At 54.6% G+C, this 18,433-nt stretch overlaps 1 protein-coding gene across 9 annotated transcripts in view; it reads right to left on the reverse strand.

Annotated features, from left to right (window-relative positions):
• Positions 1–18,433, reverse strand: part of auts2a (activator of transcription and developmental regulator AUTS2 a) — a 129,632-nt gene that overhangs the window by 91,989 nt on the left and 19,210 nt on the right. For all 9 annotated transcript variants that reach the window (XM_088440604.1, XM_088440610.1, XM_088440609.1 and 6 more), the window contains exon 4: positions 4,851–4,946. In XM_088440604.1, the coding sequence (XP_088296730.1) occupies positions 4,851–4,946 (96 nt within the window). The remainder of the gene's footprint in view (positions 1–4,850; positions 4,947–18,433) is intronic.

Raw genomic sequence — 18,433 nt, forward strand, 5'->3', positions numbered from 1 at the left:
CGGCGCGTTCATAGAGCAGGAACGTCGGTCGGCAGAGACCTCCGTCACAAAGAAAGCGGCACTTCTCCCTTTTCTCCTTCACGCGGCTATAGTTCCCACATTCTTCTCGTCGCCATGGCAACCGGCGCTCTCTCCTTGGGCTCGGCGCGCATCTAATCAGAGCGAGACCTCCGTGGCGACTCTTCCGGGCTGCGCTCATTCAACTTAGCCCCAGCCAAACAAGCTCAGGCTAAAAAAGCCGGAACAAAGAGACTCCCTTAGGGGGGGCCCGCGCCAAACGCCAAATACGGGTCAAAGGCTCGGCTTGCGGGAAACGCGCAAGCAAAAGGTAGCCGAAAGACGTGCGGCGAGCCAAAAAAGCGGGAGCCGGTACCGTACGCGGCCGCGGCAAATTTCGGCGGAAACGCGCGCCGGCGCGGAAAGGGATCTGTTGTTGGAAGCCGAGGAGCCCCGACGCCAGCCCCGACGCTTGGCAAGCACGGCGGGGCTCCGGCGCCGCTTTAAGCCCGATAAGTCGACACGGATTCTGGCTCGGCCTATTTATGTCATTCCTGAAAACATACGGATAGGATCGGGCCGCTCGATACTTTCAACCTTCAACGACGACATTCGACACCGCTTCCTCGCTCCGTTAATCTTCCGCGAGGATAGATTCGCCGTCCCCGGCAGAGGGGGCGGCGTTCAGCCGGGCAGCGTTTACCACTTCCGCTCACTCTGTATCACTCGCGACGGTTAGGGAACCCCGCTTTACTGGATAAACGCTAACATAGTAACTGCGGTTAAGGCGACGTTCTAGTTTTTCTCCACGGCCTCCGGGGTGCGGTAAATAATTAGCAGAGATAAAGCGCTAACATCCACGCTCGACCTGAGGGCTCCCGGGAGGGAGGTGGGCGCACGCAATTCCAATTATATTCTACCCGCGCGGGCGAGTCTGACTAAAACATTGGCCAACGCGTGCGGGCCCCCAGCATTTTTCAGACGAGCCATCCGAGGGGACCTCTCACGGTCCCCTGACAGACATTTGGCCGCTGAGATTTTGGCAGGGCCGTCGAGACCGAGCGTAATTTTGCCCGACCGCCGTGACGCGACCTGTCACAATCTGTTGGTAGCGAGCCGACCGCGGGCCGCCGAAGTGGGAAAGGGAGAGGAGGGAGAAAAGTCAGCTCGCTTTTAACGCCGGGGGACGGGGCCTATTCGTCAGCTTGATTTAGGGGCTATTTACCCGGGTCCGCCGACGACGCTCCTTTCAACTCGTTTGGATTATTTGAACTTCTTACCTTTAGGTACGCTTAAAGCGGTCGTACCCGCCGTCGGCCCGAGCCGTATTACTTCTTGCCATTCAAATGAGGCTTTTGTTCAGCCTTGGTTTGAAACGATCAAGAAAGAAAAAAAAAATCAATGTCAAAAACGTGCTCATTTCACACTGTCGGCGCGCACACTCACACCGCCCTTCGCGCGATATTCGACGATAATGAGCTCATTATAGGTACGGCCGTCCCGCTTCCGTATCTTATTTTTAATGGGAAAGATTTCAAAATCATTTGGACGGAGGAAGCGGTGATCGAGGCGAGCGATTGCAAGTTCGGCGTCGGAGCAAATCGCCCGGCGTATCTGGACGCGCGCGGTGACCGTGACCCCTTCGGCGTCAGGGCGTCGAGCGATGATCGGAGAAGCCCGAAACGGTTCCGACGACAAGCGGGAGGAAAGCTCTCCGCCAAGTTGCTTCGTAGGCACATGCGAACGCTCATCTTTACAACAACAGATATACTTTATGACAGTAATTGCTTTCGAAAAGCTGCAATTTGGGCCTTTCCAATGGTTTGAGCACATGCGCGTGGGATCCTGCAGAGGCCGTCATGTTTTGGCCAGAGCGCCAGTAATAACTAGGTCCGGTTTCACGAACCGCGGCCGAGACTTTGGCAGCGTTCGGGCTTGAAACCACTTCAAATGCGGGAGAAGATGACGCGCTTGACTTTGAAGCGCATGGCTTCCAGATGTTTAGTTACGAGACCTCGGTGAAAGCCAACCCTCTTACGTGTGAGAAGCCAGGCAAGGCTGGTGGGGATATTAACAACGTGCATTTTACATGGGGGGGGGGGGGGGGGGGGGGGGGGGGCATGTTGTCTGCTGGTGAAGTCATTACAAAATGACTGCGACGTATTCAAATGCTGGGAGGTTTGCCGCAAAATGAGACGCGGAAAAAGAGCCTTTTTTTTTTTATGGTCCGCTCTTTGTCCTACCGACCGATGGGATCTAACCCTACACTCCAAAGCTTCTCCGTATGGCGCCCCCCCTCTTCATCAGGAGCCCCGGGTAGGGGAAAAAAAAAAAAAAGCCCTGCAGTAACGCGCTGTTTACTTGCCATCCCGGGCCCGTAATTGGCAATTTATTTGATAGGCAGCTGGGTAATGATGGCATTTCACCCCTCGCCACAGAGACTAAACAGGAGCGATTGATCCCAAAGCTCCGGATGATTCCCTCGGCTCGGGACCGCCGCTCGCCACCCGGGCCGAAAGGGGCGGGGTGTGTTCACGCGAAGCCAAAAGGGAAGCCGGCGCTTGAGAGGAAACGCAGCTAAGCCCGCCAATTTAGCCGGGGCGGAGGCAAACGCCGCCGACCCCGGACGCCATTCCTGCGCCCTAACGAGCTGGCGGGACGGGGCCGGCCGGAAGGGAAGGAGGGCGCCGGAGAGGAGGCCGCCGGAACCGGCCTCCCCATTGGCAGGGCGCGACGTATTAAAAGGCGCGTTCCGAAACGCGGCCGGCAATAAAAAGGAACGAACCTGACGTTCAGCGATGGCTTCATCCCCGCCGGCGTACGTACTCCGCCGAGTACGCTGTACCCTCTGCTTCCTTTATTGCGTACGTACCGGGTAATATTCTCTGCTGAGTTTATCCATGATGCCGGTATTTTCCCCGACGCAAATATTATTTCTCTTGAAAATTCTCTGCGTGCCGGCCATTCAACCGGAGCCTGCAGACGGTCATTTCGGGGAAATCTCGTCACGCTGCAACTATTCATTTTCCCTCAAGCCGATCGAATGCAATAGCCAGCCTTAGAAGCACTAACGATCTCAGACAGCAAACCCACTGAAGACCCGACTTCCTTTTGTATACTTTTGTATCTCGTTTTAGTGACATTCATGCGATGATATTTGGGCAAAGGCGGTCTCGTTGGAGCCCCGGCAGATGACAAATGCCGGCTTTTGGCGTTAGCGTTACGAGCCGGCTGTCCAAAGTCGCTACGGCGCGGGCTGACGTAAATCAGCAACTATCATTTCAATTCCAACATCAAATGACTTATTTCATTTCATGCCCAGTCAAGCGTCAAAGCTACACGCAGGATCGGGTTTGCTCCAGTTGTTCGGCCGTGTCTTTGTCAAAGACTAGCTCGCGTCGCGGCTGACAGCTTTAATTATGGCCGGATATCTGATTGCTACGCTGCAGATTCTCCACACAGCTCAGATGGCCACCTTCTTGTTGGAACATGTACGGACAAAATAAGTAACGCAATGTGTTCATTCCTCCGCTAGTATTGAAGTAGGGACAGCTAACGTAACCGGCGGGGGTCACCCACCATTGATGAAATTGGCATGCACCCGAGCTGGCTGATGTGCGGAAATATATACGGACCCACGGATGAACTTCTCAGCGAATGCCCCAGACACCGAAAGCCCAGTAAGTAGAAGGAGCCAGATGGACTCTCATATAGCACCGGCAAATCGCGGCAGCGGCTGACAGAGAAAACATACAGGCGGCCGAAAGGCGGGGCCGATCACGACAGTACAAGAACAACCCTAAACACGAGATCAATAGAGGCCAGACCGCAGAGGATCTAAGGTGCAGGCTGTGCAAAGAAGCCCCAGAGACGGTAAAGCACATCGCAGCAGGAAGCAAGATGCCGGAGGGCAAAGCGTAAATGGAGCAGCATAACCAGCTCGCGGGAATAGCGTACTGCAACATCGGCGCGGAATATGGATTGGAGGTCCCGGAATCAAGATGGTCGACACCTCCAAAGGCGGCGGAGAACAACCGGGCCAAGATCCTGTGGGAGTTCCAGATCCAGACTGACAAATTAGTCTTAGCCTGATAAAACAGCGGACGATAATCATCAGAAGACAGCAATTGCGATTGATGGAACAATCCAGAGTGATAGCAACATTTGAAAAAAAGAAGCATGAAGAGCTGGACAAACACCGAGATCTGAAGTAAGAACTCGAAAAAATGTGGAAGGTAAAGGCAAAGGCAGGGCCGGATGGGTAGTGATAGGGGCATGGGGGGCGCTTACCCACGGCGGACACCAGGAACATATCTGACATCCTAGTGAAGAAGAGCGCAATACTGGGCAGCTCCCAGGCCGCAGGCAGAGGGCCTGAGCTTGAAGGAGATAGCGCCCGGGGTGGCGGGGACACAATTCTTATCATTAGCTGCCATAGTTTAGCTTCCAAAAAATAAGGAAAAAACAGTAACGGGATTTTTTTAACCCGTGCCAGCGGCGCCCGAGAGCTCCATATAGGCTGGCGCGACGGACGTTCATGACTGCACACTTTGATCCTCACAGTTTGACACGGTTGCCGTTCCCGCTGATCACTTTTTAAAAAACGCAAGTTTGCCGCATTCATGTTTCAACAGTATGTTGTTTGTAAGCGGTCTCCAACGTTAAGGCTTTAACGATGACGGTCTGAAAAGGACCAAGTGGGCGACGGTCGGAAAGGCCCCGTCCCATTCGACCCTCATCACTAGAGACACTGGGCACCCTGCGGTTCATGAACTACTAACCTATGGGTCGCTTGGTTCGAAGAGCCCGGGTGCTTTGAAACCGTTCCAATAAAAAGCCGGATCAGTACTCACATCCGTCAGTCGGTCTCTGGAGCTGCTCCCCGTGAATGGCTTGGACTCTCCACTCGCGCCGTCGCTGTCTTTGCGCTCGTTCCGTCCCGGCTTCAGCTGCTCAAAGACAAAACGGGAGCGCGGGTTAACGACACGAAGCTAGGCGCGCGAGTTGCCGGGCGGAAAAGGCCTCCCGTCGCAAATGCGCCGAGGCGACGTCCTCTTGTCTCTCGGCCCTTTGGACGCTTGCCGTCTGATATCGCAGTAGGAAGCTACGCGCCGCTCATGAAACGGGAAAGGGACAAAGCCCCCTCCGGGACCTTTAAACGGAGCCGCTCTCCCTTCCAAGCGGACGCCGCGCGCTGAAGCCTTAAAAAGCCTTAAAAAGGGAGTCCGACGGGGAGGCCGATTTGCGTGCGCCGCTTGGAAATATGGAGAACAATAAAAGACTCTCGGGAGAGCGGGGCTGAGTGTAATGAGGTGCTTGTGTACTCCCTGTCCAAGTGTGTGATTGAAGTCCTCCAAAAGTGTCTGCGCTGTCCCTCGCACACCAGACTGACACGGCGGCTTTCATTTCAAAGCACATAAAAAAAAAAAGCCGGTTTTATGGGACGGTGCAGTAAAGTGCGGCTCGGCCACTTAATGGGAAAAGCGGAGCGAGGCTCCGCATGCATAAAAAGCTTGGACGAGAAGATGATGGCACATTTTTCCAGCCCGTTTGAACAGGCGGCGTCGGCCCACCGAGCCATCCGAACTACATTTTCCGCCCGCTTCTATCATTCGGCGCGATTAAAGGCCGCAAGGCGAGGGAACGGGGACAAAACTCTGGAGTTCAGCAGATAATTCAAATGATTTTTTTCCCCCCTCTTTTTCTGTCGCCATTAGCGGTGCCAAAGGAGTCCTGTTCCTTGAGAGGATTGCACCACGGTTTCAACGCGGGCGGAGTCGCCGGCGCGCGGGGCGTGATAAGAGAGTCGTTGCATCATAAGAGAGTCGTTGCATCGGGAATGCCCGACGGGCCGACGCGACTCTTCCCTTTACGCCGATGTGCCCGCGCCTACGGTCGGACGCAAAGGAGCAGCAAACGCCGGAGAGGAGCGAAAGCATCAAGAGCGCACACCCGAGGCCACCGATGCCCCGCGCTGTGATAGCACTAATTACACCTAAGGCATTTCGGCCCCGGCAAAACCAGAGCCTTTTCGTATAAACGCCACCGTGTCCGAGGGGAGCTTATGGGCGGCGACGGGGAACTATGGATAATACCACGGTATCCACTCCGACCCAGAAAGGGATTCCTCTCGGAGGGGTTGAGCTACGCTCCACACGTTGCGCCGCGAAGCTCCTTTGTCACATTGCGTTTGCGTCCTTATTCCTCGGCTGCCCTTTTTGCAATACAATCCCCGTTTTCCTCGCGATGAGGCGCACGTAAAAGCCTTCCATCCCCTCGAAAGCTGACGGGGCGCCTTATATTCCGCTGCGCCTTCCAGTGCGGACAATACGGTGGCGATGGATGACACCGCATAGAATCACCAGAATCAGGCAGGTTTACGTCAAACGCCAAGTAGGATTTCTTTTCTTTGTGAAAAATAGCAAAAACACAGGAGACAAAATGCTAAACGGCCACCCTTTATAGCTTTTCGAGCAACTTTTATCATGGAACTATGGAACGGCGAGTAGAATGTCTTTCCTTTGCGGGAAAACATTAGAAACACGCAAGACCAAATGACACGTTTCCACTTACTTATAAAAGGGGAAGCGCTCTCGATTTTCAATCCACTTTGATTCAGTCAAATTTCAATCGTGCTTTGCAGCGCTTTCCTTTCCTCCTCCGCCGCCTCCTCCAAATCTCTCCCCACGCATTTTGGACGTTAAATAGCCCGGGAGCCAACGATTTAGTCACTCGGTGAAAAAGAGCTAGCTCACCGCGACCGACGTGAAATTTACTCTCAAGGGATTTGAGGCCCTAGAGTAAAGGCAATCAGGCACTCGAGTAGGCCCCGCTAACATTTCTGAGCGCAGATCCGTTTCGGACGGAACCGAGCCACGCGCGAGAGAGCCCGCCGGCCTCGGGGAAGCGCGCCTTCCGACCTCTGCCGGATTCCGTGGCCTTCGACTCCCGGTTTCCCTTGGTTACGCGCGGCTCGGCGGTAATAAACGGCGGATCGGTTTAACGTCTTTTATTGTTCTCGCGCGGCTCTCGCAGCAGCTAACTGGCAGGATCTGCCGGGGAGAATTCCGCTAGGGCGCCAATGAAAGAGGATCTCATTTACCTAAAAGCGCTTATGAATTTTTAATTCGCTTTAACAAGTAAATTAACAAGTCCCTCATTTGGCAAGTTTTATGGCCGCTTGCCACTGAGGGAGAAGCATGAAACTTTTATAGATAACCCGCTCGCCGGGAAGCATCGCTGATAATAAATTGTCTATTTCCCGGGGCGTCGTCGTACCCCTCGCTTTCCACTGACTACACTTTGAATATCTCTTTTTACGCCGCCTTCCGAGGTCTATATAGTACGGTTATTAAACCGCTCGCCAGGCCGGCCGCTCCGCAGTTAAAACGAACAACTTGGGCGGACTTGGCACAGGTGCTTACGCGCGGCCTTCAGGGACCCTACCGCCGGCCGCACGTTACGAGGCATTAAAGTGAGCCGATTGCGCACCTTGAAGGAACCTGCCCAAATCATCGCGTTCATTTCGGGATCCGGCTATTTTGCCCGCGTCGTTATCTGAAGTGGTTTCGGGACTTGGGTCCGCGCGTCAAATCACCTGGAGCTGCTTGACAACAGCGGTCGGAAGGCAGGACCGAGAAGCCAAAAGCCCACCTCGGGCTCGGTCGGGGCCGGCGAGAGGGCTGACAGGGGGACCTACCACATCTTCCTGACAGCTGCCGTTTGGCTCCAAGGGCCGGCTGCTCTAACCGCCACCGACAGCGGTCCCGCCTCGCCCTCGCGTCACCCATAAGTCCTCGTGCCGCGCTCCGTGGTAGCCTGTCACTAAGCATCAGCCCTTTGTTTCGCTTGCCCCACGTTTGTTTATTGTTAGCTCTGTGCGCCGGCCAAAAAAGGTCATGGGCATCCGCTGTGAACGAATACGAAGACCGCCGTTTGTTAATCATGGTTACCAGATGACATTGCGGATATGTGTTCTCGCCGCTTATTAGTTTGCGGGGGCGAGGACCTCAGGCGGGATATTATACAGGTATGTATACATGGAGCGCGGAGCAAACGAAGGAGGCAAAAACAGGTGTTCAAATGCAAACTAGTGTCTACGGATCAAGCTCGCTCACTCTGTCGAAAATCTCTCAACTCCGGCGGAAACAAAGTCAAACAAAAAGGTCGATCCGAGAAGGGGACGGATCGGCGACAAAGGGTGGCTTCCTGAGCTCCCGTGCTGGGATGCGACGCAAGGGTACGAGCCGCCGAGGACCGGTCGCCGTAGCCGCGGGGTAAAAGCATCCCGGGCGGGGCGGCAAATGGAAGCTAGGGGGCGGTGGAGCGGAGGACGGGGGAAACGCGTGGCTGAGAGCAGCGCCTTGATCTCATCAGTCATACTAAGGACTCCATTTCCTCCGCCGCAAGCTGGAGGCTACTGAAGTTTGCGTTTATCCATTGCCATAAATCCTTGATTTATGAGCGCATTACAGGCAAATCAATATGCTTTTAACATCCATCCTGCGGCCTGCGTCACAAGCGCCCCGCTCCTCTCTCTCAAACGCTCGTATAATGTTGTAGTCTGGCGCATTGAGTTATAGGGACGATCCCCAGATTTAATAAGGAAAGGCGCTATTGGGGAAAAGCTAGCCGGCGGGAGACACGCGCCCTCGGATGGGATCCGAGCGTCTTGTTACAGAGGCCGAGCGTGGCAGTGAAAGCACACCTCCCGTTCCCTTAAAAGGGAGGGGGCGGATGACCGCGAGAGGGAATGCTGGCCACGTAACCGCTCATCAAAAAATGCGTGCGCGATTAATTGCACGGCTCCCCGGCTCTTCCATCGGCGCCGCAAAGTTATGACTTCAAGATTGGCTTTGGGAGACCCATCCAACTATAGCCACAACTAGCGTGTCCCCAAAAAAATCTTACAAAAACCCGGGCGGCCTCAATAAAACAAAGTATGGGAAGGCAAAAAAAGACGAGAGGGAAAAAGACCTCTCCCGACGCCTTGCGGGGGCTATGCTTTCTCTTTTTTACTGCCGTTTATTTTCCTTCGGGAACTCGCTGCCAGTATATGGGCAGGCTTTCCAGTAGACGGATGCAATGAAATTCAACGCAGACACTTAACACTGGGTCAAGCCTCGCGTGCGGCTCAACTGTGGTGGAAGATGTTAGACGAAGCCTCTGGCTTCGAAAAAAAAAACAGAAACATGAATAGTATTAAGCGAGCCATGTCAAAGGTGCTCAAAACCAGGAAAATAATTAGGACCGCCCCCAAAGTTACTCCCCCTAATCCAAAATGGATTTATTCTTATTGAATAATTTACTGAAAACAATATCGTCACCAACGATATTGGACTACGATAAATGATGAGCATTAACGTTAGCACGCTAGCCGTCACGTTTGAGGTCAACGGACACTAATCGCTACTTAGTTGACGCGGACAAGCCATTGGCAGACAACGACGCTTCAGCGATATTCCCTGACCGGGACGACAAATGGACGGAGCCGTTATGTCAAGATGGTCTTTTCGTACAAGTGTGTCAAAAAGCTGCTGCGGTATGCCATTTCCACTTTGCAAGGATTGAATTTGACTTTATTTTTGTTGCTCTTTCAGGAAGCTCAAATATGGTTATCAGAGTTTCAAGGCTGATATTTTTGCTCAACCTGTTTATAAACTCAATTTACACCCCCCCCATCCTAATCTTACTAGCTCACAGCTCGGTCATCGTTTTTCAAAGTGCCGCCGTTCGGTCATTTGTTTATAATGCCTATAAGAGCACAAAGACGCGGTCGGGCTAATATGACGCGGGCGAGCCACGCGCGGCGATTAAGGTTTGAACCCGGCCACCGATGACATATTTGTATTCACGCGGGCACTTTTCATCAGCGAGTGGCAAGGACGATAAGCCGAGGTCAGGAGGTCGTCCCGCGATTCCTCGTTAGCGGGCGGGTATCGAGGACAGACGGTCGGCGCCGCGCCGCCATTAAGCCAAACGAATGATAATATCTCACCTCGGCCACGTTCGCCTCCATCTGCACCGGCGTCCAGGGGATTAGGGGAGGCCGTAAAAATAACGGCGGGATATACATTTGCGATTTGGCTGACCCGAGCGCACGCCCGAGGCCGAGCGTCATAAGTAACGTCCTGATCCGACCGCCTCGCCGACATTCCCATCTGCCGTTACCGAGTCATAACACTGTCATCAAATAAGCGGGGTTTGTCTGCGCCGTTAGGCCGGCGCTAGCGAACATCTGCTCCGCCGGCTCTTAACCGAGCTGACCACAAAACGGCGGGAAAACCGCTCGTTCAACGTTCATCGCCGAGACGCGCGCAAACAACATACTCCATCAAGATGGCGGTCCCTGGACCAAGCCCAGGCGGTAACAGACCGGTTATCAAATAAGCCAGTCCGCAACTCAAATGTAACCGAGGCTAGGCAATACGTTAACTAACGCTTGGAATAAATGTACACAGGTTTAATCTTCTTGTACCGAAAAGCATTTATCTAGCAGCGTCACCTTATCGAGCGCGCCGCGTCTCGCTCCGAGACAAAAGCGGGCCGCGCTTTGGAAGTTCTTGGAGAGGCATGGAGGGACTTACGAACGTTGACCACATGAGGGCAATCACGCGAGGAAAACGACTTCCTTGCTCTTATCGGGCCGGCTGTAATCGTCACCAATGATTGAAGAAAATCGAGATTTGCGCACGCAGCCCCGGTTCGTACTTTCACCAACGACAAGGGCGCAAACTTTACCGTCGAAGGCCGTGAAAATCATTCCCATCCGCGGGATGCCTCCAGCCACGCGGGAGCAATTCTGGCGAGGCCCAAAGTCCGAACGGGGCTTGCGCCGCTTCTTCCACCGCCGCGACATTTGCGCTTCGGCGCCCGCGTTTCGCAGTTCGGACGGAAACGGGAAAAGATGGAATATAGGCGCTGCGGGATATCGGGCGGAATTACGGCGGGGGGTGACGAAGGACGCTCGCGCCTTTGCGCTGACGCCGGCTTCGAAAGAAAGGTGGAAAAAAAGAGGTGGCGGCGGAGGGGCGGGGAGGGGGGGCCGATAAATCGAAAATGACTGGCTGGCGAGTTGTAATCTGCCGGCGCCGAGCCCCCTGTAGCAACAAGCCAAATGAAAAAGCACGCTGACAGGCCGGAGAGATGAAGGGCCTGCGGTAGATTACGGAGAGGAGGTGGCGCAAGGCGGCGGGGGGAAAAAAGGGGGGGAGGTGAGAGGAGGACGGACCCAATATAGGGGTGGGACTGTTTGTTCTTGTTTGCAGGGGTGTTGGAAGGACAAATGCAGAAATTGGTCACGTGTGGCGACACGTAAAGCGTCCGCGTGCAAACAAACGCCTTCTGATTTTCTGCTTTCCTTCTTGCTTTTTCGTTGCTAAATTCGCCGCCAAACGACACCGTCGCGGGCTGCCAAAGGCTCACGGGATTCATCTACAGCCGGCGGGGAAGTCGCCGTCCAGCCAGCTTCAAAAACATCGAGCTAGGAAAACACATCCCGTTTAGCCTCGTAACTGCGGCCTGTAAAACTTCGCCATCGGCCGCCGACGACGTCTCCCGACCCCATCCGAGGAAATCTCTTCTCTTCTTGCCCCTTCCTTCTCACGCGTGCTCTTTGCTTCTGACTAAACGCCAGAGGAGCCGAGGAGCCGAGTGTCCTTCGCGAGCAGGTACATTGAGCATTAAAATCCGGCACAAGAGCTCCACCTACCGCAAGAGCCTCCGATGTGCCCCTTCCGACCGACTAAGAGGAAACGGCGGCACCCCGCGCTGAGGTCATACGATTTGGAGCGAGGGAGGGGGGAGCGAGCGAGGGAGGGGGGAGCGAGGGAGAGCTCGGCTCCCCACCAAATCAAAGGGGAACATTTGATGCCCGTTTCGAGCCGGGTCTCGGGAATAAAGGCGGAGAGCAATCGGCCTTGCTTTTCTGCCTTCTTCACAGATGCGCTGGCCTTAACACTTCGGGAGAAGAAAGGCAAGGTCGTTTCAGCGGCGGCGCCGGCATCCTGAGCGGGCACTCCGTAAGAAAGCTGACGGCGGAAAATAAGCCAAGACGCTCCGGGCGGAGCAAACGGCGCGCGCGCACACGTCGCGCATCCGCATCAGATGAGCTGCGTATATTTAGGAATCGGCCCGCGGTCTGACGAATTGGCAAACGGCGGGAAGCCGGCCCACGTTCCTTCAACGGCGTTAGCGCCGAGCCGACACTTTCTTGTTTATCCAACCGGGCTTTTTTTTCCCTACCCCTCTCCGCCTCGCCTTTGCGGCACACTTGCCCGGGAAGTCAAGTGGGGCTTTAAAGGCGGAAAGACTAGAACCCCCCCCCCTTCATTTTCAGACCCGCGGATGGCCGTCGGACCGTCACAGAGAAAAGCCATCTCCCTCACAGCACGCGTGCCCCCTCGCTTCCCCGACTCCCGCCGGGCTATTCGCAAAATCGCCACTGAAACTCGACTCTTTGCATCTCTGTCCTCATCCGTCCACTTAGCTGGGAAGAAAAAGGAATGCGCAAAAAAGTCCCCGTGAAAGCTAAGAGACGCAGGGACTAAGACCTCGTCTTGACAAAACCAGGGACGGTTCCCGACACTGATAAACCCGAACAAGAAAATGCTCCACAAATGAAGTCAATGATTGACAAAACTGCTTCGTAAAACATATGTAAACATGCATGTATTAATAGAAACACGCGAACCAGGGCGGCTGGACGCTCGGCACGTCCGCCTCTCGGTTCAGAGAGCAGAGTTCAAATCCGCCTCGCCCCGGCCTCGCGTGCGGAGTTTGCGGGGGCTCCCCGGGCCCGCGCGGGTTCTCTCCGGACTTTTTTAATCAGCCGGCCAAAGGAGTCGAGCTCACGGCCGACGGGACGTTCGAGCCCTTTTACCGATAGCGGCGGGATTTGCAGACGGCTTAAATGTCGCCTCCGCAACAAAATCACGCAACCTCCGCAACAAAGCCGCATTCCGTGGCCAAGGGCGTCCCGTACGGTATACGGTGCATCAGACACTTTATAAAAGTAAAACAGATCTTTCTAAGCCCTGAAGAAAGGCACCAAAGAACAAATGGCCAAATAACATCCCCGCGGGCGGGGCGGGGCCGGGTGGGCGGGGCGGGGCGGGGCGGGGCGGGGCGGGCCGTCCTTTAAGCACGCCAGTAAATAATTTAGCCTCCCCGAACAAAGCCCGAATCCGATGGCTCGGCCCTCTCATGTATGCCGCACTTGCGTTCCGCGTCCCGCAAGAAGCGTCGACGAGACAGACGCCTTTCCCTCTGTTGGTTTTGCTTTTTTTTCCCCCTGGTTGGTTTCAAGCTCTCGGAGATGATTTGCAATCCCGCAGCTGGAGATTGGGCCGCGGCTCGCGGCTCGCGGCTCGCGGCTCGCGGCTGTCTTTCGGCAGCGTGTCGCCCTCCCGTTGACCTGTTGGTGGTGCTATATGACAACATATCGCTACGTTACAGTCAGCAGTTGGTCATAATTAGGATTCGGCGCTCAGTTCCATAAAACCAAGACAATCCTTGCATATTTTTGCTATCGCAAGCAGCTTTGTCTCATCAGGACCACTTGTTTTTTCTTTTAATTATCCATCCATTTGTAATTAGGGTCATTGGTGACTTGGAGGGCTTCAACTGGCCAATTGGAAACTAAATGTTCAATGTAGTTTGTAAGTACGATACATTTGCTTGGATTAGCTAAGTCCATCCATTAAAAATGTCTTTTTATGCCTTCTTTTTTTTAATATTTCAACTTTTTTTAGCGGGGGAAAAACGAGCAAAGCCCATTTGAAAATGAGCCAAGAATGTTTTAGGAGTAGGGGTCACAGACTCGGAATAGAAATAAAACACTGGGTGGAATTGCAACAAATGTAAGTTAGGGGTTGCGCTAGTGGTCCACTATGGAGGACGGATCAAACATTTAAATGCTAACTCTCGGTCCGTCGCCAAATTTGAATGAACAGACAGCAGGCGGCGTAACGGCAAAGCGTTCATCCCACGCAAATATAACACGCCGCATCGGGCGCAAAAAGAAAGGCCGGCGCGCGAGCCGACCCGCGTCCCGGGCCGGCCCCCTTCACGGGCAGGGATTTCGCCCAAACCGAGACGGTCGCGCCGAGCTCGGGATGTCTCGCGATGCCCGTTACGTCAAGGGCGGCATCCGAAATGTGGACAATCGGGCTAATTATGACAGACGAGAAAGAGCCCAACCTGCGACTACGCCGCCGGGTCGAGTCGGTCCCCTTAACGTCGCCCGGCAGTGGAAAACACACGCTGTAATGCTTCCTTCTGAACGGGGCTTAAGTCATTGAAAATATTCTGGAAAGAGATAACGATGAAAAAAAAGGGGTGACCGTGTTTCGCTTGACGTGCAAAGCAGTCTCCCTCAGCAATTACAAGCGATTAGGGGGCCCAAAAGGCTCAAAGACGCTCAGCGGTCTAGTTCGGGAACAACGTCGGTTCTGCCGTCGGGGCAAGGCGGCCGGCGGGTCGCGCCTCCGTTCCCATCACCATGAACACGGGACCTGTGGGCAGAGGCTCCTCCGCAACACCGTAGCCTCTTCCGCAACACCGTAGCCTCTTCCGCAACACCGTAGCCTCTTCCGCAACACCGTAGCCTCTTCCGCAACACCGTAGCCTCTTCCGCAACACCGTAGCCTCCTCCGCGCTGATGCATAATTCGCCGGAACATGTTAATACGCTATTCCGCACATGCATTAATAATCACGGAGAGCCTCGCAGTCTAAGCGCCGGGGCAATTAATAAAAGATAAAGCCCCCGTCCCCGTCTTCAAAACCTAAGCGCACCCTCCCCCGCCGCTTGATCCGCCCGGACGCATTCCTTGCCGATTCTTAACCTTGTTTCATTCCTGGGCCGCTTCGGGGGGTGTTGCGCCGCAGCCCTTCTACCGTATAGAAGGTCCGCTTCGCGGAAGAAGCGGCGCTTTGCGCAAACATGCCGCGGGGCCCCTGGAGAGGAAACGTGAGGTTAACAGGTCTCCGGGGAGCTGCGAAACGGGGCCTTCGTAGCTTCGAGACGCTGCATGAAACATCAAAAAAAAAAAAAACCTCAGACCCAAACGTCCATCTCCAAGGCACAAACACGGCAAATAGAGACTATAAACGCAAGGTCCTCCGCTGCGTCTGACCGCTGCGCCAAGACGAGCGATGGATTCGTATGTCAAGACGGTCTTTGCATACGGCCCACTCAAGTATCGCTGCGGCTTTGCAATAATTGAACTTTCTTCACCGTTTGTCACTGTTGATATTCGCAACGACGGGCGCGTGAAGCGGCGGTTAGCACGTCCGGCTCACAGGTAAGGGATCCGAGTTCCAATCCGCCTCGCCCCGTCCGGTGTTTGCATGTTGTGCCCGGGCGGGTTCTCTTCGCCCGCTTCGGCTTGCTTCCAAAAAAACGCACGGCATGTCCTTAGGTGCGATTGTTGCCTCCGCGGGGGTGTCCCCCCCACCAAAAACAAGAATAATCATCCGGACTTTCTTTCATGGATTTCTGACATTCCGACCTGTGGATTCCAGTTATTCGCGGCTCAAAAATGGTTTTAACGCTCAGATTTTTGCCGCTATTTTGTGCGACGGCCAAGGAGGAAGCGGGCGCTTCCAGAGCGAATCCCCGCCTCTTCTGCTCGGCACACGCGCGCTCGTTTGACAGCCTGTCAATCCAAAGCAAGGTAGGAGAAGAAGACGGCCTTTCCTTTCCTCGATACTTCTCCCGCCGTCATTTCGTCACTTGCGCGCCGGCCGACGCTTCCCTTGTCTGTCCGTGGCAAAATCCCCACGGGAAAGGATGAGGGGGGTTGTCCCCCACCGCTAACGTTCCAGGAGCCCTTTGGGCCCACGTCAAATGACAGTAATGCCGCGTATTAGCGCCATTGGAGAAGGAAGGCCCATTACAGTATCACGACGTCACACGTCGGATAAGGAGCCACGGCCCGCGCTCCCCCTCCGTTACGCCGACTTTCAGCTGGCGGAAAACGGCCCTGATGATCGCTGCCCTATTTACAAGCGCGCAAAATTCTGTTCAAATGAACAACGCGCTGCAAAAAGGCACAAAGGGGAACGGGCTGTCAAAGCTGAAGCCGCGGAAGCTTTCGCTTCAACGCTAATTAAAATAAGGCCGCGCGTGCTAATTCCCTCAAAAAAATGCACTCGACACCACTCGCATTTATCGACGTGTATCTACTTGAGCGGCGGAAGGTCGATTTACTCCGGCTGAATCATTCACTCAATGGAATAACTCGGTCACGCAAAAACCCTCGTGGAAAAAACTACAGGCAGCAAATGTAATCATAACCGGTAGAATCGTGCAATCGGCGTCATTGGCGTCCCGGCCAGAGCGGGACATGCGAGCGGACACGTCAAAATAAAAAAAGAAGCCGGAGAGGGCAGGAGGGCGAGACCGGACGAAAAGAGCGGGGGAGGGGCGGCATCCGGAGACGTGAATTTATGGCGGCCGCTTGACGGTCGGCTTCTCCGCCGTCGCGGGTAAAAAGGGAGGGAAATCTGTTTCCCGTCATCTTCCATCTTGTCAGTCTCTGTTCAAAGTTCTCGCATCTCCTCAAGCAGCTGTGTGCCGGCCGGGCCGACAGATGGCCGCTTCTCTTTGATATGCATGCGACTCCGCTCTTTCCCACGCGACCGCCGCGTTACCCCCCCCCCCCCCCCCCGGTGCTGCTAAAGTTTTAGGGAAGAGAAGTCGGCCTGACTGACCGCTTGTTGCTTTTGAGGATTTCCAAATGGCAAACACACGTCGCCGTATGTTTTGGGCCCGTTGGGCCGAACCAGCTCCAAAAAACATCTGATAGCGTGTGTTGTTGTCAATTCGTTTCGAAAACTCCTTCCAATTTAATTGCACAATAACCTTTTCATCTGCTAACCGCTAATTGCTAGCAAGCAAACAGGTTTTCTTCACACCGAAACCAGAACTCCTTCCCGCTTTCGTGTCCAAGAATCATGGGAAGTGTAGTCCCACTCGCACAAAGTTAGAGTTGACTCAAACGCAAGCAGAGTTCCTGGTGGCATGCTTCCAATTTTAGTCGACCAGATGGATGGAAAATGCTCAAACCGTAACGACAAAACAATTAAGCGGTTAGTAACTACGATAAACGCGTTTGGTAAACCGTCCGTCCGGCGTTCAACCTCAATTTCCCGACGTAGCTAACTTGCAAATAATCCATTTTAAACTGGCAAATAATTGGATTTGTTGCCCAGCTCCAAGTAGCAGTAGTAGGAGAGCTGCCCCTTTAAGGTATTCGCATGCTGCGAATGTTAAGTTTCCTTTCAAACTTATGCCAAATCAGTATTCATGATTTTTCAATATGACTATCCGATATGGGGAATTCCAAAATGGCGGTCGACTTTTTTTTTTTGGAACGGATACACGACTGGCATCACGGCACATCGGCTCCGGAGGAAGGGTCGGAGTCCGGCGGCCGCCGTTAAAGCGAGACAGCCGGTAGAGGCTGGCGTTTACGGCTTGGAGGCTTTCTTTTTCCGGCTCGCGATCACGGCGTCGTCGCTTAAGGCGGCGAAGGCGATCGGGGAGAGGGCGGCTTCGGAGGTCGCGCTCAACGCGCGTTCTCCTCGCCGAGCGGCAGAGGGAGCCACCGTCCCGGCAAAACTCCCGGGCAACTCCCGCTCGGCCGAATGGCAGATGGCTATTCCTCTCCTTTGGCCTCGGGGAAAAACGGGCGGGGAAGGCCGCCTCGTCGGCCTGCGGCGGTGCGGAGCCGGCGCCGCTATGAAGAAGGGGAAAAGGCGGGAGTCGGGCCTCCCCGTGGATTCCTCCGAGAAAGCGTCTCCATCTGCTCATCTGGGCCAAAGCCGTCAGCGCTCCTATATGTGGCCGAAGGTACGGCGTCGGATATGGTTGTGCTCCCGAACGGCGGGCGCTATTTTTTTTGCGTACACACAAACGCATATATATACGCACGAGCCCTGGGCCGATGACCGCGACGTGAAAGGGACGAAAGATCCGGGCCGTCCGGCGTCGGCGAAGGCCGGGACACGTTTGACAGCTGCGTTGGTGAGATGACGACGGACATTTGGAAAAACGTCGAGAAGGATTCGCTCTATCTCCAACCGTCATCAGAAGCGTGAACGCGCGCGGGACTGCGGATAGAGCGGCGCCGACGCGGCCCAGGGAAGAAGGCTCCTCAAGCGCCCGGGATTTGAGCGACAGCTGAAAGGGGCCCCGGCTTTTAAGCGCTCCACACTCGGCTGAAAGTGCGCACGCTTAATTTTTCACAAATTGACTCTGAGGGTTGCCAGGAAGGAGAGCAAGCGACAGATTGGCTTCAAGCAGATCCCGTCCGTCCGTCCGTCCGACCGCCTTTGATTTTGCTCCGTCTTCCCCTCGGTTCAGTTCCCTTACTTGGGAACAAACGGGAATAAAAGACGCGCGGGAAAAAAACACGCTCGTCATCGCCATC

Source organism: Hippichthys cyanospilos, chromosome 18 (assembly GCF_059441005.1).
Source record: "Hippichthys cyanospilos isolate Australia breed blue-spotted pipefish chromosome 18, RoL_Hcya_1.0, whole genome shotgun sequence".
Classification (NCBI taxonomy): domain Eukaryota; kingdom Metazoa; phylum Chordata; class Actinopteri; order Syngnathiformes; family Syngnathidae; genus Hippichthys; species Hippichthys cyanospilos.